At 41.4% G+C, this 22924-nt stretch overlaps 2 protein-coding genes and 1 pseudogene across 2 annotated transcripts; all 3 read right to left on the reverse strand.

Moving 5' to 3' along the window:
* Positions 1 to 3607: 3607 nt before the first annotated feature.
* On the reverse strand, positions 3608 to 5523 carry LOC137284166 (dextranase-like). Its single transcript, XM_067815882.1, has 2 exons — positions 4580 to 5523; positions 3608 to 4202 (listed from the first exon to the last, which is right to left on the reverse strand). The coding sequence occupies exons 1-2, from the start codon at positions 5474 to 5476 to the stop codon at positions 3657 to 3659; spliced, it is 1443 nt and encodes a 480-aa protein (XP_067671983.1). The 5' UTR covers positions 5477 to 5523; the 3' UTR covers positions 3608 to 3656.
* An 8478-nt stretch (positions 5524 to 14001) lies between these two features.
* On the reverse strand, positions 14002 to 15151 carry LOC137284011 (caspase-3-like; annotated as a pseudogene).
* Positions 15152 to 17596: 2445 nt separating this feature from the next.
* On the reverse strand, positions 17597 to 22251 carry LOC137284012 (uncharacterized). The gene is made up of 5 exons (XM_067815673.1): positions 21753 to 22251; positions 19640 to 19675; positions 19361 to 19470; positions 18754 to 18813; positions 17597 to 18289 (listed from the first exon to the last, which is right to left on the reverse strand). Exons 1-5 carry the CDS (start codon positions 22249 to 22251, stop codon positions 17597 to 17599), a joined length of 1398 nt encoding a protein of 465 aa, XP_067671774.1.
* Between the last annotated feature and the right edge of the window lie 673 nt (positions 22252 to 22924).

The following is a 22924-nucleotide window of genomic DNA, read 5'->3' on the forward strand; positions in this document are numbered from 1 at the left end:
ACCTATATTAGCCTTCTTATGTAAGTTGGTGTTATCTTTATCAGGCACAACAGATAGTCATAGGCCATCAAGGTGAAAACGTGCACATGTTTCATCCGATTTCTTAAAGGTCACATGCAACGTAAAATACAACTTTGCAGATTCTGGTACCTTTCGGTGTGCACTTACCGAAACAAATCATTAAAAATGCCAATTCAACCTGTAAAGTTGAAAAAAAACGCGATGAAAAAAAGCCCGCGAAATCGGAGTTCAAACGTTTCACTAAATTCCCCCCAGCGCTGGGGGGAAAACTGGTTTCAACAGCTGTGCTGCGCTGCGTCCATAACGCATGCGCAGTGAATAGGTTCGCGGAGCTTGAAACAGTATGCATGCCCAGCGTCTGAGGTCGTGAGCAATAGTCTAATCTCGGTTGTGTACACAAACAAGTACATAATCTACTCGTTACGTAAAACAACTTGTTGACTGTGGCAAGCAGTCTCTGTCACAGAGAAAACTCAGTGTCTCGTTTATTCACACCTATATGTCTGTCTGCCTGTCTGCTAAAGACAACATGCAATACACAGCTTCAATCATTGACAACGTGCAATTTGAACTTAACACCTATCAGACTATACGACATAAAGAAAATAAGTTGATTTATGACTCGTGCACCCGAGTCCCGTGTCTGCCACATTATGTAATTAGGCACGTGTGATTCACATGACATGTTTTTATGTCTGTGGGTTGCAAACAAACTACATACATTTTATTCGGATGACTGAATGTGACGGAAACTTGTGCAAACTCCAGATTCTAGTCCTGTTTTGTACTTGGACGAATGACAGATGGCTGGAGCCACGCAGTAGTTTACCATCTCTACTGACATGATTTTTTATTGGATCGAGCGCAAATTCAGAGAACATGTATTTTCAAAACCTAACATCTCTATATACATTCGTCATGGATATCGACTTCTTTTGGTGTATATGATTTTGCTTGACAACAGAATATGAATCCATACTGAAACGACGCATCAAGTACACAAAAAGAAGTCCACAAAGGATCTTACTTTCTTGTGACTGGCTATACTTCTAAAATGCCCATCAAACAGATCATCTTTCTGTACACACAATGAACCCTCAGCATGTCAGCAAATGGAACAGCCAATCGGAAGCCGTCGTTAAACTTGAGTGCATATCCACCCGCTATGACTGGGTTCGGTCTCCCGAGGGCTTCGTTTCGGGGGAAGTAAGCCCAAGTACAAAATATTGCACTTTTGAATCGCGATTGTACGCTTATAATTTTGTTTATTTGTTTTTTTAAAAGCAGCAATGTATATTATATGTCATGAATAAGTGATAAATGTGTTTTAATTATGTTTGATTTTTTGGTTGCATGTGACCTTTAATATAACCTAGTTGTACCTAACGTGCACACGAACTGGAACCCAAGAAGGGTGCGACAGAACTTTCATGAGTGATATGCCAGATCATACTTACATAACAGACGCGTAATCCCTTACCTGAGAGACAACACACACAAGATGCTTGTGTACATTCAGATTTTGATGTTCACAATAGTAATTATGCCCTTTCCGCCTGAAATATATAAGAAACGTCCTGGTTTTGCTTTATCATGTTTACAATATTCGAGCCTCAGTAAAGTTTCTGAATGGTTTGTGGTAGATGCATCACTGACAAAGACGGTATCTGATTCAGTTCCAGACTTATACCATATATTGTTACGAGTGTGTATTTTCTGTATGTTTTGTTATGAAATAAGTAATACTTATTTTTGGGTGACAACGTTTAGTGTTTTGAATAATTATTATGAAGGGTCACATTTCGTATAATAGATGGTCAGCACTTTTGGGATCTTGGCAGCAGGCTTTCCAGAAGTACTTTAGAGTTACCTCCACATGAGTTTGTTTTGATTATTGCTGACTTCCGGGACACTATTCGAGGGCATTCCACGTTAGTGGCGATGGTCGTAAGTGCTCGAAAGTTCTCGAAACTATGACTGAATATATATATAAAGGTGCGTTGCCGTGTTGTGAAGAACACGGACACACATTACTGAAGTATACATCATCAAAATCAGTCAACGCCTGACCTACTACTGCCTGACCACTCGCTGTGTTACATTCTGCATAACTGTTTCTCTCTCGCACTAAGACTTTGGTGGGTTTGCTTTATATTTGTGACCCATTGCCTTAGATTGTATCTCATTTGTATTGTATTTGAAATCGGTATGGTGAAATTGATTTGTGACTTTGTATAACTTGCCCACTGTGCTTATTAATAATACACTATTTGAATGTTTTAGACTTGTCTTTGTTCTGTTTTGCTGGTTCACAGGGGATTTCTTACACCTTTTGTCACGGCAAATTCTTAACCGCAACAATACTCACGGGTCTTTGTATTTGTTTGTGAATCACTCACTATTTCGCAGTAACACAGAACCATCACCATGTGATATTGATTCCTATATATACAATGATACAGTCGGACAACACAACAGAGCCTGCTATTAGCAGATGCTTCTGGTTATTATATACAAGTTTTGTCAACCGACACATATGCGTTTATGTGTTGCAACAAGGGGTCTGTGTAAAGTTCCTGACGATTTGAAAAGGACTGCACATTTGGCATTTGCATGCAAAACACGGATATGCCATCCAATTACTGAACGTCTATATCACAGGTTAAGACGATAGGGACAGGAATATTAGACAAGTTTTTTTGCGTTTTTTTTTTTTTTTTTTGTTACAAATCTTGAGTGTACTCTGAGTAACATTTTATCTTCAAAGATGGGTTTGCAGCCATCCATCGAGAATTGTGAACTAATGCCTACAAAAGCTAAAGCCCCATTTCATATCAAGACCAGCACTGCAGGTATCATAGTGAACACGTCAGGGATGTCATAGACAGATGTGTACGTCAATGTCCACCCCTCACTCTCACCGAACTCGGCACTGGTCCCATACACGACATTAATCTGACACCGGTCTACGCACTAAAGGGTGTTAGCCGATATTATAGTCCTGTCACACTTTTGCGTATAAGAAGTGCCTATCAATTCCTTATGCAGCTAGTAATTCATCGCATCCATTGCGTATAATTTGCGTAACACTATTTTTCTGTCCAGTCTGATGCACTTCCGACGGATGTTAGGCGTATTCCGAGTATACTCCAGGCTCATTAAACAGGCGGCTGTTTCCCTCTGTTTTCCTTACTAGTGAAGTGAACATCAACTTCTCATCATCACGGGCGCCCGACTGAGATGCATATGGGGTGTGTATTGTGCATATAACGGAGAATGAAAGAAATCTCAACGCGCAACTCATATATAATTGAGACACGCATGAGTGTGACAGGGCGCTTACTAACGTTGCCAGCCAAAGGAAACTTCAAACCTGACCCTCGAGCTCTTCAACGACCGATTGTTCCAGCATCTTATCCAACCAACCATACGAACCGATCGAACAGCCTGCTCTTCATCGGACCAATGAGAACGTTTGTATTGATCAAGACCAGAGGGAGCAGAAGATCTGTCGTTAATGATCCCAACTATTCTCAAACTAATTGACATAGTAAACAGCAAACGACTCAATGAAAGACATGAGAACAAGAATTTTTAACCAGTTTATTGTACAAGTGAGGACGTGATCCACATACCTACCCAACCAGAGGTGGATGATGGCCACGACACTCAAACGTCACATCAGCTGTGCGCTCGTCAATGACGAAGTCTGCCGCCGGTGTCTTGTAGTCGTTGACGCAGTGACCGCCGATAGTCAAGTCAATGAACTTCCAGTCGACGATACGTCCATTTTTGGAGCCCGACAATTCATTATGCATCTGGTCATGTAAAGGTTGTTCATCAACACTCAGATTCTCCACCGTGACATGAGAGACAGTACCATCTGCGTCGTCACGGAAGGCATATCGGACGATTCTCTGTACTAATCCCTCCACCCTAATGTCCTTGAAGTGTATGTTGGAGATGTGGAAGTGTTCAGTGCCGCTGTTGTCAATGACGGCGTCGTTCCCGCTGACATGCATGCACCTGCCCTTGAAGTCGCACCAGTCGGTATGTATGACGTCACAGTCTTCAACTGAGACGTCGTCCACTCTCTCTGTACCATATCCGGTTAAAAAGACGCCGCCATTTTGCATTTGCCAGATTACCAACCGTTGGATTTTGAGATGGTCCCCATGGAACTGAAATGTATACATGATAGACATTCAAGGTGATAATTCTTCAAATACTGATAGAAACCTGAGCAACATGAGACTGAATACGTTTGCTGTTTTCTGGAATATGTACCACTTCTTACCGACGTACATTTTATGTCTCAAGCCATTTTGTCTCTTTTAAACACAGCAGCAGCAAAGCACAAGCCTTTAGGGGAAATTTCAAATATGAAATTGTGTGTATATATCTGTGTGATCCTCCCACATCATTTACGATCTCCTTACATAATTATACAGAGAGTAATTTACATTTTAGTCCCAAAAGTCTTTCCCAGTGTACACATTTCCTTTACATATACATGTAACACATACAATTCATAAAGACATGTCTGATCACAACCTACTTTAACAGAGGCGTCATCAGCGATGATGAAAGTGTCTTCTAGCAAGCCGTAGTCACCTTGGGCAACTCCGTCAGAGTTGCCTGTCCAAGCGGCCACCATCTTAACATTCCTCACGACATTATGATCTTGCAGGAGCCTGTAATAAAACCTTGATGGATCCACCATTGTGATTCCCTCCACAGTAGTGTGGTCAGCTCTTCCCTGGATGATGGCCCAACCAATAGCACTGGACTTGTGAGCAAACATTTCCGTGGAAATGATACCTCGTCCGTGGAGTCTGATGCCGTCACACTGGAGGTCCAGAGATCCATGGAGATAGGATCCAGGGGCAAGGTAAATCTCCTTGATCCCAGATTTACACTCGACTGTCTTCGTGCCTCCAAGTACGTGCACCCCGGGACCGTAGAACAACACGCCCTGGTCATGGGGATTGGGCGTCTTACCTTCTGGAGGGTCGGCGAAGATGAACAGCTTGTCTCTGATGTCGGTAGCATAACCATCACCAGTGTCGTAATCAAATTCAACCGACATCATCTTTAAGGCCTTATCTATGTGGAATGTTGCAGTGTTGTGCCCTGATTTCTGACACTTGTAGTTGTAGCTTCTTGGTCTGACAGTACATTTGCTGAAGTCCTTCACTTTTGTGTGGACTTCAACTGTCACAGGTCCACCAGTGAAAGCAAAACTCGTCCAGGACTGGGTCCTGTTTTTCTTTTCGGCTTCTTCATTGCGTTTTTCAGCAGTGCTCATGTACACAAATAATTTGTGTTTGTGCCCGTCTTGACTCGCATACACGTCATACTTGTTGGATGGGTTCACCCCACTTCCAGGGCCATCATAAACGATCAGGTTTGCACCTGCGCTGCACAGAAACGCTAAAACAACAATCAGTGACATTCTAGCTGCTCAGGTTGGTAGTGGATTCGAATCTTATATACCATGTGCGAGTCAAAGGTGGGACAGATAAGAAATATTTTAACTACAGCCTTTGGTAAGGACACACCTTGAAAGGTAATGCAACAATATGTACATCTCACGAAATGTCCAAAAACATTATTGCATGTACGTGAAGACGTTTACATGTACGAAGAAAACGGCCCCCTATACAAAGCCAACGAATTTCGCTAAAAGCCACAACAGTTTCTTTCTACTAGAATACAACGTTACTTTCAGGCATGGTTGGTTATTCTATAGTTGATAGAATATTTACACTGTAGTCATTAATTTCTTCATACAACGGTAGAATAGTGTGTAATACAGCCATGAGTTCTCTTAAATGAAGTCACTGTGTTTGGTCAACAAGTGAGTGAGTGAGTTAATATTTGACACCGGTTCACATCGGCAATATCTCAGCCATATCGTGACGAGAACATTCAACAATGAAAAAGAGCATATATACATCATAAAAACCTGTCGCCGAAGGACAGTAAAACAACTAGAATATCACAATTTCAATTAAAACTAGCATGGAAAGTTAAAACTAATAGCACTATTTAGACAATACAGTATAAAAACAGACTATAGATCGCCAACAACAGAAGGTAGATCACAACACTAGGAACCATGGGGACTTACAGTACCTTTGCTACCTACATGGTCCCTAGTTGGATTTACACCATCCTTTTAGCTGCTGGCGATTGTATGAAAAGTTAGCCGAAATTAAAATCACGTGAATACTACGATTAAAATCCTGGTAGACTTAAATTTACTGTGAATATTTGTGGACTTGCGTACCCTCTCAGGAGGACAATAATTTTACAATACTTCAACCCCCTTTGAGGGTACAGGCACCAACAATTCAAGTTACTAATCCAAACTACCAATCATTAAAATACATCTATTTACACTACATAACATTCAAAATTCCATCAAAAAATCAATTTCTTTTAAAAAACCTATAATTAAATATGAATTAACGCTGATAAGAAGATCCTTCATTGTTTTAACTGTAAAATTTATCCCTTGTGATGGAGAATTCAACACAGTCAAGCAGAATATGCTTGACCGTGACTCTCTCATCACAAGGGATACAAAACGGAGGATCCTCACCTTTTAACAGGTGCACATGAGTATATCTAGTATGGCCAATACGACATCGTCTTAAAATAACCTCTTCAAATCTGGACTGACAACCCAAGTAGGTGTAACCAATATACGGTTTTATTTCATGTAATTTATTTATACCTACTTGGGTGTCCCACTTCTTTTGCATCAGATCACGGATGTAAGTTCTAATGCTAGCTTTATAGTATGGAATAAGAAGTGGTGTCACAGATTTGTTGAGTGCTGCCTTGGCAGCAAGATCGGCCATTGCGTTACCAGAAATGCCTACGTGGCTGGGTAACCAACAAAAGACGATGTCGTATTGGCCAGTGGCAAGCCTTTTGTACAATTCAATAATTTCAATTAAAAGTGGATGTTTGCAAGAGATATTTTTAATAGCCTGAAGACAAGAAAGAGAGTCGGAATATATTATATACTGTTTACGTTTCGGGTGTCTTTGAATATATTTAAGAGCTGTTAGTATGGCGTTAGCTTCTGCTCTAAAAATAGAACTCTTATCTGGTAATCTAGACGATATTGTTCTGGATCCAATGACAGTGGCACAAGCCACAGCGCCACCGTCCTTGGACCCATCTGTAAATAAGGATTTATAATTGCTATATTTATGTTTCAGTTGATTATATTCTTGTTTATACTGTAATTCATTCGTTTCTGATTTATTAAATGTCGTTAATGTTAGGTCAACTTCTGGCCTAACCATCTGGCAAGGAGGAGAAGAAAGAAGACGGGAAGGAGCTATGTTTTCCAGCTCAATGCTGGCAGCAGAAATAAGTGGTTTTATTCTTAAACCAAGAGGCGGAACAAGAGAAGATTTCTTATTGTATAAATCCTCACACAGGGGATTGAAAACACAGTTATATGCAGGGTTTGACTCATTTGAATATAGTTTTGTTACATACTGTAAAGCTAATTTTATGCGTCGCTGCTCAAGAGATGGTTCATCAGCCTCGACATACAGGCTGTCAACAGGTGAAGTTCTAAAGGAGCCAAGACAAAGTCTCAGACCTTGATGATGGACTGAATCTAATAGTTTTAAGTTGCTTTTGCAGGCTCCACCATAGACAATGGAGCCATAATCTAGTTTAGAACGCACGAGAGATCGATATAGATGGAGAAGGGTAGCTTGATCCCCTCCCCATTTAGAATTTGAAACCACTTTCAACAAGTCAAGTGCTTTCAGGCATTTAGTTTTAAGTGATTTAATATGCGGTAAAAACGTTAAGTGTGTGTCAAAAATGAGACCCAAGAACTTAGCTTCCTTCACAACTTTAATTGGTGTGCCATCTAGAGATAGTTCAGGGTCTTTATGTGGTTTATATTTACGACAAAAATGTATACAGTTAGTTTTCGATTTAGAAAATTTAAAGCCGTTTTCAAGACACCGTTTATTAATTTTGTTTAAACACAACTGTAGTTGTCGTTCAATGGTATGCATATTTTTACCACGACAAGAAATATTAAAATCATCTACAAATAACGATCCATCAATTGAATCGTTTAAAACTTTTGATAAACTATCTTTATACTAAGAAGTGTGACTGACAAAATACTGCCTTGTGGAACACCCTGATCCTGATCGTAATGATCAGACAGGGTAGAACCCACTCGGACTTGAAATTGTCTGTTATTTAAAAATTTGCCTATGAATTCAGGCAAACGACCTCGCAAACCGAAATCATGTAAATCTCTCAGAATGCCATACTTCCAGGTTGTGTTATATGCCTTCTCAAGATCAAAAAAGATAGACACAGCATGTTGTTTATTAATCAGCGCGTTTTTCACAAATGATTCTAAACGCACTAAATGATCGACAGTACTTCTGTTTTTACGGAAACCACATTGTATATCTGTGATAAGGTTATTTGTCTCCAAGTACCAAACAAGTCGATTATTTATCATGCGTTCCATGGTCTTGCAAACACAGCTAGTTAATGAAATCGGACGATAATTGGATGGATCCGTATGATCACGTCCACGTATAGGTATTGGCACTACTATAGCATCACGCCATGAAGAAGGAAATTTCCCGGAAGTCCAAATATCATCAAAAATTGACAAGAGCGTCTCTAAACAGGATTCTGGTAAGTGCTTCAGGAGCTGATAAAGGATGTTATCAGCTCCAGTAGCAGTGTCATGAGCTTGATCAAGAGCAGTATGGAGTTCATGAATAGAAAAAGTTTCATTATAATCTTCCCCATTATTAGAATTGAAATTAGTAGTTTTCTTTTCTTGTTGTTTTTGATATTGCTGAAATTTAGGTATATAATTAGAAGAGGAAGAGTGTTTAGCGAGAGCTTCGCCCAGTTTATTCACAATATCTAATTTATCAGTAAGTAATTGATCTCCATGTTTAAGATGATGGACAGTAGATTTAGTACCTTTACCTTTGATTTTCTGGACCATGTTCCATACCTTGGACATGGGTGTCCGAGAATTTATTTTGGATACATAATTTTGCCAAGATTGCCGTTTGTTTTGTTTAAAAGTACGCCGCGCTTTAGCGTTTAAAATTTTAAATTTATTTAAATTATGCACCATGGGATGGCAACGGAAATAATGTTCTGCCTTTTTCCTTGCCTTCCTAGCCTGTTTGCACTCATCGTTGAACCATGGTTTTCTTATGTGTGGAACTGCAGAGGAATTTGGTATGCACTCATCAGCTATGGAGTTCAGTTGATCAGAAAAGCATTTAATAGCACCAGGAACGTCAATAAAACGTTCAGGTTTAAGTTTCTCAGCACACAGTGTTTCATATAAAGCCCAGTTAGCCTTTTTAAAATTTCGCCTTGATGATGGAGAAACATCAGATGGAGTTACAGCTTTTAATATAGTAGGAAAATGATCACTTCCACAGAGGTCATCGTGGACTGACCATTCGAATTCATTTAGTAGTACTGAATTTGTCAATGACAAGTCGGGAGCAGAATAGGTCCCTGTCCCAGGGTGTAAATATGTGTTGGAACCATCATTATAAATACATAAATCATTGTCAGAACAAAAGTCCTCCAACAATTTCCCTTTAGTGTTTGTTGTTACACTACCCCAGAGTGGGTTGTGCCCATTTAAATCTCCCATTATAATACAGGGCTTCGGGAGTTGGTCATATAGAGCCTGAAGATCAGTTTTGGCAAACATCGAAGACGGCGAAATATAGAGAGAGCATAGCGTAAACGCTACATGTAACGTAAGTCTCACAGCAACAGCCTGCATATTAGTATTTAGTGAAACAGGGCTTTGAATAACGTTTTGTCTGACTAGAACGGATGACCCGCCAGTGGCTCTATCACCCGGAGGTGAAAAAGAATGATATGCATTAAAATGACGAAGGTCAAATGTATCTGTTTGTTTTAAATATGTCTCTTGGAGACACATCGCTGAAGGTGTAAATTCCTGGACTAATAGCTGTAATTCGTGTAAATTAGTCCTCAATCCTCTACAGTTCCACTGTACAATATTATTGGAATACACTATCTTTTGGGGGGATTTATTGGGGATCTACCCCGCACTCTTTTGGAGGGCGACAAGCTATGTGCCCTAGAATGGACGTTTTCAGATACGTCCATGTCTTCAAGTGATCCATATTTATTGAATAATTGAATTTTATTTTCTGACCCTTTTGGGGCTCTGCCACTGAGTTTGTTTTTTTTTGCAAAATCTGACTTTTCACTTTTAGTTTCAGTGAGACTTTGTTGAGACTTTGTTGACGATTGTGAAGACGATTCAAGATGGGTGATGTTTCCGATTGTGTTTGAGATGGACCAGGAAGTGATTCTCCTGTTTGAGTAGCTGTAGTGGGTGAGAGAAGGTTGGGATTATCCGTTGTGACCCAAGTTAAGTCTGTCTGACAGCTGACAGATACAGTAACTATGCTAGATGTTGTTTCAGGAGTTCTTTTCGCAATGGAAGCATAGCTTTCTGTTTGTCCCGAGCTTAGAACTTGTCTTTTTACATCAGCAAAGCTGATGTTTTGAGTGAACTTTATTTTATTAATTGCCATTTGGTGTTACCAAACAGGACAGTCCTTAGAGTAAGATGGGTGATTCCCTGTACAGTTGACACATTTTTTAACAGTACTGTTACAATCTTCTGTTGTGTGGGTCTTTTCACTACAGTGACCACATACAACAGACAAGGTGCACGAGTTTACTCCATGGCCAATCGATCATGGTCTCTTACAATTCCTTTACTTAAATGTTTTGGTGTTCAACAGATTGCTTGATTGCTGCTTTTTTGGCACACTCAACCAACAATGCACCAGACCGTAATTTCCTGATAGTCTTTACATCTCCAGCAATGCCTTGGATTCCCTTACACACAGCAAAAGGGTTTAATTTTAAATGGAGTGTTATCTTCCGTCTCAATAACTAGAAAACGTGGCCAGTAATCGATTGGTTTAGGCAATCTGAGGTCATTGTCAACAGGATCTACTTCAAGCTGACGTTTGGTTTTCTTCAGAGGAGTTTCATAAGCCATGGTTATTTGTTTTGTATTTCATCATCCGAGCTCCCCACCCACCACAGAGTATCACAAGGACAATGCTAAAAACAAGTGGGTATCCAACTTGCAGCACCAAGGATACTCAGATGATATACTCCAGCAGAGGAATTAAAAATAATTAGTCCACCAGATTGGCCCATGAGCCACCGCCTTCTGGGCATAAGACTCTAGGCAAAGATCACAACAACATAATTCAAAATGAGAAAAGTTTTTGATGAATAATAGAGTCAAGACCGAAATTAAACCAAGTCCAAAATCAAATTTGTGCGATGAAATGGATACAAATCATGCACAGGGCTTGGCGTGACCAGCCGATTGGTTGGACCGGGCCCATTCAACCACCCGTCTAGGTGAAGTCAGGGCCGAAGCGGTGTGTTGAGCAATAGGAACACTGGTCCTGCTCCCATTGCCCTCAACCACCAGGATCCCCTCCTCCACCGACACAGGGCCGCAACCCACGGCAAACGGGTTAGTGGACCAAATATTCCCCCGGGTCCACTACGGGGGTGTTGGCGAGCTCTTACCCAGCACCCACCACGAGGAGGTGGCTCGCCACGGATGCCTTGGCCAACAAGATATTGAAGACTAAATGGTGAATTTAATTCGGGACGTGTACTCCAAAACATCAGTTCTCTGCAGTGTTGACATGTATTGATCTTACATATATTGGCATATATGTATACTCTCCAAAAACGAAACTTGACATAGGAAAAATCTGAACTTTTGGAAAATATTTGACACAAACCAGTCCGTGCTGAATCCAAATAAAAGGGAAAATAATTGCTGAAGACAAAACGTTTGGAAAGAGAAACGTTGAACAAAAACGTCTGAAGTGAATCACTAAATGAAAACGCATGAAATGCACATACATCATGAAACTGTCATCTTTAACTGAAGCCTATGACTGTAGCCTTTAAAAGGCAACATCAATGGTACTCCACATGCATTGCTTTTGGCCACCAGAGACGGCACGAGAAGGAATAAAAATAACAAAAGCTCAACGACATAACGCCATCGGGTTATGTGGCACGTTACTTCAGCGTGTCCGTTCAGATCATCTCAAACCTTTGGACCCGATACATCAATACTGGGGGGTTTAATGACAAACCCAGGTCAGGTCGACCTAAGTTACTACTGCAGCCCAGGAATGCTACATCCGGTTGAGACATCTTCGTTCAAACACCACGGCCGTATCATCCAAAACAACTCAAATCCTTGGACAGCACATGACAGTACAAAACTTTTTCGCCAGAAGACCAGTTCAACGGCATTTCCTTCACCAATGTCACCGGTTGTTCTTTGGAGCATGCACGTTTTTGGCAGGACTCCCCCCAGCAAAACAATGTACAGGTGTTACCTTACTTCCTGGCCTTCTCGACCACCCGTTTTGTACTCCATTAAACGTCTGTGGGATACTCTCGATCGACGCATGCGCCAGTCTAATCCACCAGCTCAGTCACTCTAAGAACTGAGTATCTTCAACAAGAGTATCTAAGCATTCGTCAAGACAGGAGTCGGGATCTCCTTTATTCTATGGGTCGCCGCTGCCATGGTGTTATGGATGCTCATGATGGTCACACCAGATACTCACATTTTACGCTGACCAAGTAGCTTCATACCTCTCTGTGGTTTTCCCAAACACTCTCTGGATAATTATATAATCTTTTGAAATTTGATAATTTAACTGTAATTGACCATAGATGTCATGTTTGAATCAGTTATTTACTCTCAGTAAATAAACTCTGAAACAACATTTTAATTTTCCTCCCTTTTAAAGAAATGCTGCTCGGATTGGCCATGTCACACCGAAGTTAATTTTCCAAGATGTTCAATTTAATCTTCAGGGTAAACTCCTTTTTCAAGGGAACAATTGCCTTGCCTTTGTACGTGTTTCTGACAGGTTTCACCAGCAACTTTGATTCCCCTAGCTTTCCGCAATGGACCTTTTCCCACACAAAAGTTACACTTACCTTAGAGTGTAAATGAACTCATCACTCATCTCATCAAATTGTAGGGGGTTCCCATGCTTTTTGTTTGTGGTATATTTGTGTTTAAGGTGTTATGAATTGATCATAAACAGGCAAATGAGACAAAACATATTAAATTAGATTATTTCCGTTCATAATTTAAGATAGTTGCTTTACACAAAGTATGAACAAATCTGAGTGAGTGAGTGAGTTTAGTTTTACGAAACCACCCAAAACCGATGTATAATGCAAATATTTCATGTGAGTGATTTACATAGGTTTACCGTAAATATGTTTCTGTACATCAAATCTATGAACTTGCAAATATCAATTCATGTCAACAAACTATACATAATCAAAACATCAACATTCCAATCTGAGTGTTACAGTCCGTCATGGCTGTCTGTTGTCTTGACGGTTCCGCAATTCTCAGATCCACAAATTACAGTTAGTCCAGAGATTGCAGCCATCTGAACACCTAGTTTTGTCACTGACAGATCCACAGGATTCCGTCAGTCCAGAGATTGCAGCCATCTGAACACCTAGTTTTGTCACTGACAGATCCAAAGGATTCCGTCCATCAGAGATTGCAGCCATCTGAACACCTAGTTGTGTCACTGACAGATCCAAAGGATTCCGTCAGTCCAGGGATTATAGTCATCTGAACACCTAGGGTTGTCACTGACAGTTCAACATGCTACAGTCAAGCCAGGGATTACAGCCATCCTAACAACTAGGTTTGTTACTGACAGATACACAAACTACTGTCAGTCCTGAGATTATAACCATCTGAACACCTTGGTTTGTCACTGACAGATCCACAGGCTACAATCAGGGTTGACTGTTGCCTTGACAACATGTATGCAACCTCACAACAGGACAGCTAGTAGAGGGTCAGTCACGTGGCATTGGTGTCATCATGGACGGTCTCTTCAGGTACAGGGGCTTTCTAAGTTGCGACTGGGGCACAGACATCAGTTTACATGAAGCTTTAAACTCCATAGCGGCAACCCTCTCGTTTATCATGATCAGAATATCTATCATGTGATTTTCAGGAACGTCCTCAATTGTCTTGCACAGTAACCGTATAAACGGAGAACCGGTGTTGGGATAACGGTGTGCCACGAATCCTGCAATTGTAGAATGTGCAAGTAAAAAGTCTACAAACTCTGGTATAGTTGTTCTCACTCGAGTGGCCTCGGGGGTCACTGCTGAATCGGCAGTAACGATTGCTGGCGGATGATGCTTGGATCCTTGATATGCCTGAATTATGAAAAGCTAGTGCTTGCCGGCTAGACTGGGGCACTGCTGGGCAGAAAACAGAGATGTTAACGTTTGAATGTTGATTGGCAGCTCGTGTACTCCAGAAATGTTGTTTAGTGACCCGTGAGACATGATGAAACAAACAAACATGCTGTTCGATGTATGATCCAGTTTAGATATTTTGTGCATTTCTCTCCAGAGTCTTGAAATGGCTTTGTTCCCAATGTCACATATCAAATACATGTGGTCCAAACGTTGATTCAATGTCCTCATCAGCCCGGAGTCGAACTGACGAGTTTTCAAACGTGTCGTTGTTAACAATAACACACAAACCATCAGTAGCTTTCACTGGATACGTCTGAACTCCCAAGCGGTGATCCAGATTCCTATTGGCCACTTGTGCTGAACTACTGTTGATTGCAAAAGGTTCGTTCCAGATTTGCTGAAGAACGTCAACCAGCAGTTGTGTTATGTGTAAAGTGCCTCTTCAGTGGCGGGAACGTCGCAATGAAATCATCTGTATCCTTCAGCCGAACGTAGCCTCTATCTAGCAGGTCACATTTGTTATCCAGTACATAGGTATCTGGATTTCCTACCCGCCAATAGTGACACCTTTTGTTAGATGGAAGTGCAGACCTATCATCATGCGAAAATACAAATGTTTTCAAGTTAGTGCAATCATTCATCAGTGAGACAAAACGATTTGTATAGCATTTCTGTGTTATTCTGTATAGCTCTACCTCTTTTTCACTTCTACTACCTACTTGTCCACATCTGTCATCTCTAGTTGCAGGAATCTATGCTATCTATGTACATACCAAGGAGAGGGTATTCTAAGTTGGAGAACTTGTTCCTTATCTTTTTCTCTGTGAATAAAATATGTTTAAACAAACAAACATTCTGTTGGTTACGTTCTTAGTACCTCAGATATGACGACACATATTTTTCATGATTTTTAAACACTGACATAGTGCCATAAACGATGTAAGTAATCGGGATTATTTTTATCAAAGCACCCAAACCATTACTTGCGTTCTGATTGGTTTGTCGTATTTTCGTACATAACAAGCATTGAGAGCAGGACGAGTCCTCTTGGAGGTTAGAGAGGAATGGGGCGAATGGTGACAAATGCGACTTAGACCCCACTTGACATATACAAGCAAAAATCAGGGGACACAAATATGCCTTATCTATCGGGGACATGTGTTGAGGTGACACACGGGGATCGGATAGCTAGCTTGTCGTTGATCAGTTCAGTCAGTTCTGTCTAAATGAAACATTTGCGCAAGAGGTTCTATATAGTTTTCCCGAAGTATACGGGAATTACCGAGGCATTAGGAATGATCACTCTTGAAACAACGTCGCTGATGGCAACCAATCACAAATCCTGAACACTCGCAGCATGAAAGGGTCGTATTAGAACAGAGGTTCGTAGGAAGATCTGACAAGTAACCTCTGAGGGAAGAGAATGAACATCATTATGAATTATTGAAACGTACTTCTCAGCATTACAGCATTACCATTCTCGAGTATCCACTGGAACGTAAACTCTTCCCTAAATTTCAGTTAAATATTCATATATATATGTTGCTTCCTGGTCTGATTTCCACAACAGTCATAGGTATTTCACAGTTCGCCCCAAGGCGCTGTAATAGGAGCAAAATGTTGTGAATTACGACATGATGGGCCATGGCCAAGTTGTGTCCGCACATAGCAACATATCTAACCACCAACAAAAGGTTATGCGTTTTTGTTTACGGTATATTGTTCACAGTTTACTATGTTTTGCTGTTACAATCAACACTAAATCGTGGGTTACTTGTTCCATTCAATAATGTGAAAGGCTACTGTGGTAAAACAAATTGCAAAAAGTATTAACCTCACAAAACAGGTGTAAACTCCCTCTTCACGCAACACTACAAGATTGATCAAGCTATAAAAACTCGATGGGGACCATTTCCGAAACATTTTCGAAAAGGTCAAGATGGCCCAACCACAGAATGTACATGCTATATTTCCTGTTATGGCTAAATGTATACAAGTGTAACAACAGTGGAAAGGTCGAGTGGCTGCAAGCTCTCAAACAAACTAATGTTACCTCTAATCCCATAACGTTAAACACCATTACACTACACTGTGACAGACACAGTCTTGTACCATAAAAACCGCTTGCTATCTGCCACCCAGTATACCTCTATTAACGACTCGGAGGGCTTCTATTCACCACACACCAGGCTTCTATTCACCACACACCAGGCTTCTATTCACCACATAGCAGGCTTCTATTCTCAACTCTGCAAGCTTCTATTCACCACACACCAGGCTTCTATTCACCACACACCAGGCTTCTATTCACCACACACCAGACTTCTATTCTCAACTCTGCAAGCTTCTATTCACCACACACCAAGCTTCTATTCACCACATAGCAGGCTTCTATCTATTCACCACACACCAGGCTTCTATTCACCACACACCAGGCTTCTATTCACCACACACCAGGCTTCTATTCTCAACTCTGCAAGCTTCTATTCTCCACACACCAGGCTTCTATTCACCACACACCAGGCTTCTATTCTCAACTCTGCAAGCTTCTATTCACCACACAGCAGGCTTCTATTAACCACTGCATGTTTCTGTTCACCACTCCGTAGGTTTGCTATTTATCATTCTGCGTCCTCCTGTTTACCACTCAACACGTTTCTAACATCAGCTATGAAACACATTTAGATACAAAAACATTTAAAAGAAAGAGTCACATTAAACGCGTTTTTAAAAAACAACAACGAAATACATAAAACATACTTTTGTCAAAAACAGAAAACGTAGATGAAAACATCTTTAATATCTGCATGATGTTTGATGCTATGACCTCAGTCACATGTCAGTGTAACACGATTGAGCATCAGACACAGATATTGTAACATGATCACTACAAGACACGTCTGTGCGGCCCTCATTGCACGCTTATCAACTTAACACGACTGAGCAGAAGTAAACCGAATGCTGTTCAACTGAGAAATTGTGCGTAAGAAAGACGTACGACCTGGTCACATAAGCTCCGCCCACTAATGATTATTCATGTTCAGTCGGGACTTAAGACCTGTCGGGGTTTAAGGGCTCTACACTCGTCTTTGTCACTTTAAAACGACTGAGCAGTAGGCGCAGATACTGTAACACGATCACCACAAGGCACAGCAATGCAATATATTACCTCGCTCTTGTATCACACCACTGAATCATGGTCCTGTCTTCCTGTGCAAGTGTTGACCAGGTCCAACTCCAAGTAGGGTGATTCAGCATTTACATATTCAATGAGCGAAATGGGTAGGTATCCCATTTCATTTCTACAATTTTTAAAAACAGCGCGACCTGCATTTTGTGTTGATACTTGTAACACAACATCACCCTTTTTAACAGATAATTTCATAGCATCGCCCTTGTTAGACCCAATATCTCTCGTAGCGATGAAATATGAAATTCCCAACTGCACAAGTTCCTTTCTAAACTCTTCATTTTCCAAAGCTGATATTGTCTGTTTGAATTGTTCCACAATTTGAGAGGGAAGCAAATACAAAGATGGTGACAGCAGCGACTTGGGCACAAAGCCAACATGTCCGAATGCATTTTTGCACTTGTACATATTGCCATGAGTTGGTTCATCCTGCAATATTTCTAACACGTCTCCCACTTCAACACCCAGTTCTTTTCCGTTCGGCGGCAGACGTGTTTCTCTAGCCTCGTACACGATTTGACCCTTCAACCGAATGTTGAGGCAATGTAGCATTGTTGCCTGTGGTCTGGCCAATTGCTTTGTCGAATACTGTACTGTCACAATATCTTCGGTAAGAGCATCCTCTATCTCCTGTTGGTCAATGTCGTCACTGGTCTCAGAACCCCTACTAGCAGGGCTGCGACTCTGAAAATCAGACCACCAGGTACAGTAATCAGTGCATGCTGGAACGTTTATTCTACAAAACCATTGTAAGATTTTAGCAACAGCAGTTTTAGTTGTTGACCAAAGCTGTTAGTTTAATTTCTCTTTAGGTTGTGTTAACTGCCTTGAAAATTATTTCAGTAACATAACAGCGTGTCAGTTCCATGCAGATCGTAGACGTTTACCACATTGGTGAAACCTTAATTAGGGCACTGATAAACCTGGAAACAATAAGGTCAACTTGGGGGCTCGACGGTATGTTTTTATCATATATAAGGGATGCAAACCGCAAAACCTATTATCGAATCCGGACAACGCTTCAATCTCTACACTACGTCTTCAACGGATTTATCAAATGGAAATTTATTGAACCATTAACCAGAGCATCCCGTTCTGCCTGGTAGACGAAACGTTGATGACCTACTGCGACTGATCAGATTACTCACTTCTGGCATTGCTGCTCTCCGAAGATGGGTCTCATCTAGGGACTGGCATCTGTGCCAGATCTGAAACATACATCAGGTTTAAGTACCCGAGATCTAGGGTTGGGGTGAGGTGAGACTGGGTATTGTTCAACACTGTTATAGCTAAGGCAGCGTGCGACATGTTGCTGCTAGAAAGCCTAGGTTTCCATGTGTACACATTGTCTGCGTAATTGCGTGATGCGTGGTGTGTGGTACGTATCATGAAGTACTAGTCCACGGAGGTGATATCCCCCAATTAAAAATGGTAGTAGCGAAGTACTGAAACAAATGTTTAAGACCTTTTTATCCCCTAACTGCTGCTTGGCAGGGAAACAACCCGCACCGTAGTTTAAAGTCTTTTGGCAAGACAGGGATCACAAACCATTCACGTCCGGTGCAGATGATGGCTCGAGTGGATAATACACCAGAAGAACGGGCAAAACCTAGCCGTTAAACGTTGTTAAAAATAGAATGTAAATAAAAGAAAAAGTCTTCTCCATATGATTTTTCATGTATCGTTACACAAACTTCTAAATGTCTTTTAAGAATTGTCTGTGACAACCATTAATTTTTTAGCTTGACGCCATACCCTGATCCTGTGTCTGATGTAGTCAGGGATGCAGAGTGTGGCCTTCAGCGTCGGCGGCTCGGACATCACTGACCTGTTAGTCTTGCACAGGTCTGTCACACTCACGTGAGCTACAATGAAACACGGAATTACAGCGGAGTGGCTTGGACAATGACTTTAGATCATATTTATGAATGTAAAAAAATAGTGGCTGATTTCCTCAATCTGACATATCCGAAAACGATGGCCTAATAACCGCACATTAATACAAATAATGACTCGTGAAAACAGTCTACTCACTTCCATTAGTGCATATTTGGGCTGGCATCATGGGTGCTGAAATATAACAAACGTATAAACGTCACCTGGAACATGTCATCCGAAGGCAAAGCTAACTGTCTCTGGTGGGGAATTTCGTTATGTCAGAGAGTCTTTGTGATTTGTTCATCGGCAAAAGAGGGGTAAGGTGCGGTAAATAATCACCAATCTTGTCACCAATGCAATGACCCAATAAGAAGTGTAAAAACAATGCAAAGAGTTTCTCTTCTGTCATCACAAAGCATGTGCGTGTGTGTAGATAGTGTGAAACACACGGGCTGGAGAGCGTGTGTTGACTATGTGAAGAGCATGGAGGATGTAGAGCGTGTTTGTAGATGATGTGAAAAGCATGGAGGATGTAGAGCGTGTTTGCAGATGATGTGAAAAGCATGGAGGATGTAGAGCGTGTTTGTAGATGATGTGAAAAGCATGGAGGATGTAGAGCGTGTTTGTAGATGATGTGAAAAGCATGGAGGATGTAGAGCGTGTTTGCAGATGATGTGAAAAGCATGGAGGATGTAGAGCGTGTTTGCAGATGATGTGAAAAGCATGGAGGATGTAGAGCGTGTTTGTAGACTGTGTGAAAAGCATGGAGGATGTAGAGCGTGTTTGCAGATGATGTGAAAAGCATGGAGGATGTAGAGCGTGTTTGCAGATGATGTGAAAAGCACGGAGGATGTAGAGCGTGTTTGTAGATGATGTGAAAAGCAGGAAGGATGTAGAGCGTGTTTGTAGACTGTGTGAAAAGCATGGAGGATGTAGAGCGTGTTTGTAGACTGTGTAAAAAAAGCATGGAGGATGTAGAGCGTGTTTGTAGATGATGTGAAGAGCATGGAGGATGTAGAGCGTGTTTGTAGATGATGTGAAAAGCATGGAGGATGTAGAGCGTGTTTGTAGATGATGTGAAGAGCATGGAGGATGTAGAGCGTGTTTGTAGATGATGTGAAGAGCATGGAGGATGTAGAGCGTGTTTGTAGATGATGTGAAGAGCATGGAGGATGTAGAGCGTGTTTGTAGATGATGTGAAAAGCATGGAGGATGTAGAGCGTGTTTGTAGATGATGTGAAAAGCAGGAAGGATGTAAAGCGTGTTTGTAGATGATGTGAAAAGCATGGAGGATGTAGAGCGTGTTTGTAGATGATGTGAAGAGCATGGAGGATGTAGAGCGTGTTTGTAGACTGTGTGAAAAGCATGGAGGATGTAGAGCGTGTTTGCAGATGATGTGAAAAGCAGGAAGGATGTAGAGCGTGTTTGTAGATGATGTGAAAAGCATGGAGGATGTAGAGCGTGTTTGTAGATGATGTGAAAAGCATGGAGGATGTAGAGCGTGTTTGTAGATGATGTGAAAAGCATGGAGGATGTAGAGCGTGTTTGTAGATGATGTGAAAAGCATGGAGGATGTAGAGCGTGTTTGCAGATGATGTGAAAAGCATGGATGATGTAGAGCGTGTTTGTAGATGATGTGAAAAGCAGGAAGGATGTAGAGCGTGTTTGTAGACTGTGTAAAAAAAGCATGGAGGATGTAGAGCGTGTTTGCAGACTGTGTGAAGAGCATGGAGGATGATGGAGGAAGTAAAGCGTGTTTGTAGGTTGTGTGGACAGTATGGAGGAAGTAAAGCGTGTTTGTAGGTTGTGTGGACAGTATGGAGGAAGTAAAGCGTGTTTGTAGGTTGTGTGGACAGTATGGAGGAAGTAAAGCGTGTTTGTAGGTTGTGTGGACAGTATGGAGGAAGTAAAGCGTGTTTGTAGGTTGTGTGGACAGTATGGTGGAAGTAAAGCGTGTTTGTAGGTTGTGTGGACAGTATGGAGGATGTAGAGCGTGTTTGTAGGTTGTGTGGACAGTATGGAGGATGTAGAACGTGTTTGTAGGTTGTGTGGACAGTATGGAGGACGTAGATTCTGTGTACATTGTGTGAACAAGACAGTTGTGTGTATTTTATATGGCAGTGCTCATAGCCTTCTCCTAAACACTGTTCCTATTTAATCATTCTTTATATGTTCATGCATATCATTCGACTTTATCTCTCTCCACCGTGATGTGCACTAAACTGATGTACAGTGCGTATCATGTAAATTGTGAAGTGTGATGATTTACCGGGTTTCTTCAGATAGTCCAGAAATCCTTCCTTCCACCCTTGAGACTTGGTGTCAATGACTTGAAATGTCAGAAGCTCTGAGGGCACTTTACACTCGTCCAAGTGGAGTGCCACAATGTTGTTTGTGTCATGGTCAATGTCATACTGTACGGCAAGGTGAAGTTGATACATGGCATAGTTTGACTTGAGAAACTTCTCAGACAGAATAAAGACGATTCTGTCCGATGTGAAAATGAACATTGTCATTAAATCCAGAACCCTTTCTCCTACCACTAAATCTCTGTGGTACTCGGCACACTTAAATCCATGATTTCCCTCCAGGTCGTCAATGAGACTTCTTGTCCAAAGGGAAGCGAGAGTATCTTGGCAGAAGTAGGCATGAAATTGCTTCGACTGATCCAGCGGTCTAGGAGGATGAGTACTGGGCTGGCAGTCCTTAGTGGGACCCTGTGGGTTAACACGGCCGCTTGACTTTCGGAGGTCTGGAAGGGTTGCCATTGTCACATCGACTGGTAGATACAGCAGAACAGTTAGTTTATATCGTCTGCTCTGATACGTTTGTGATGAATGTCTTGGAATTCTGCACAGGTTCGTGTGGTGAAGCTAACGAGCACCCACTTTCTAAAGTTGTTTTCTGTAGTACGATGGTCTTTGAAATTGTACCGACTTGAACCCCGTGTTTGGAGAGAGCATCCGTTACACAGTCTTGAGTCGTGTTTGGAGAAAGTATTCGTTACACAGTCTTGTGTTGCCTGTGTGGAGAAAGTATCCGTTGCACAGTCTTGTGTCGTCTGATATCACGATAATGATACGTCCGCTTATGCACCCGACAGATGAATCACTTCCTATGTCTGCTTGTATAGGCGCATCACAGGCGGATCTGCATTGGACACACCCGGTTGGAGCAGGGTTGTGTCGTCTACAACAGCATGAAATCTTGAGTGGGGAATACCTGATATACTTCCGCTACTCATCTCACTGGTCAATATTAAAATGGTGAGTTTGTATCGTTCACTGTAAACTTGTTTGGACAACCAGGAAATGATAAAGGCACGCGCCTATTCTTTAATATGAAAGCTCGCTCAACAGGAAAACTGTTGTTACAATATCCTGTATCCACTATCAGATCAACAACTTGACACCCGATTTTTTCTGGGGGATTTCCAGCCAT

The sequence above is a fragment of the Haliotis asinina genome, chromosome 5 (genome assembly GCF_037392515.1).
Source record: "Haliotis asinina isolate JCU_RB_2024 chromosome 5, JCU_Hal_asi_v2, whole genome shotgun sequence".
NCBI lineage: Eukaryota > Metazoa > Mollusca > Gastropoda > Lepetellida > Haliotidae > Haliotis > Haliotis asinina.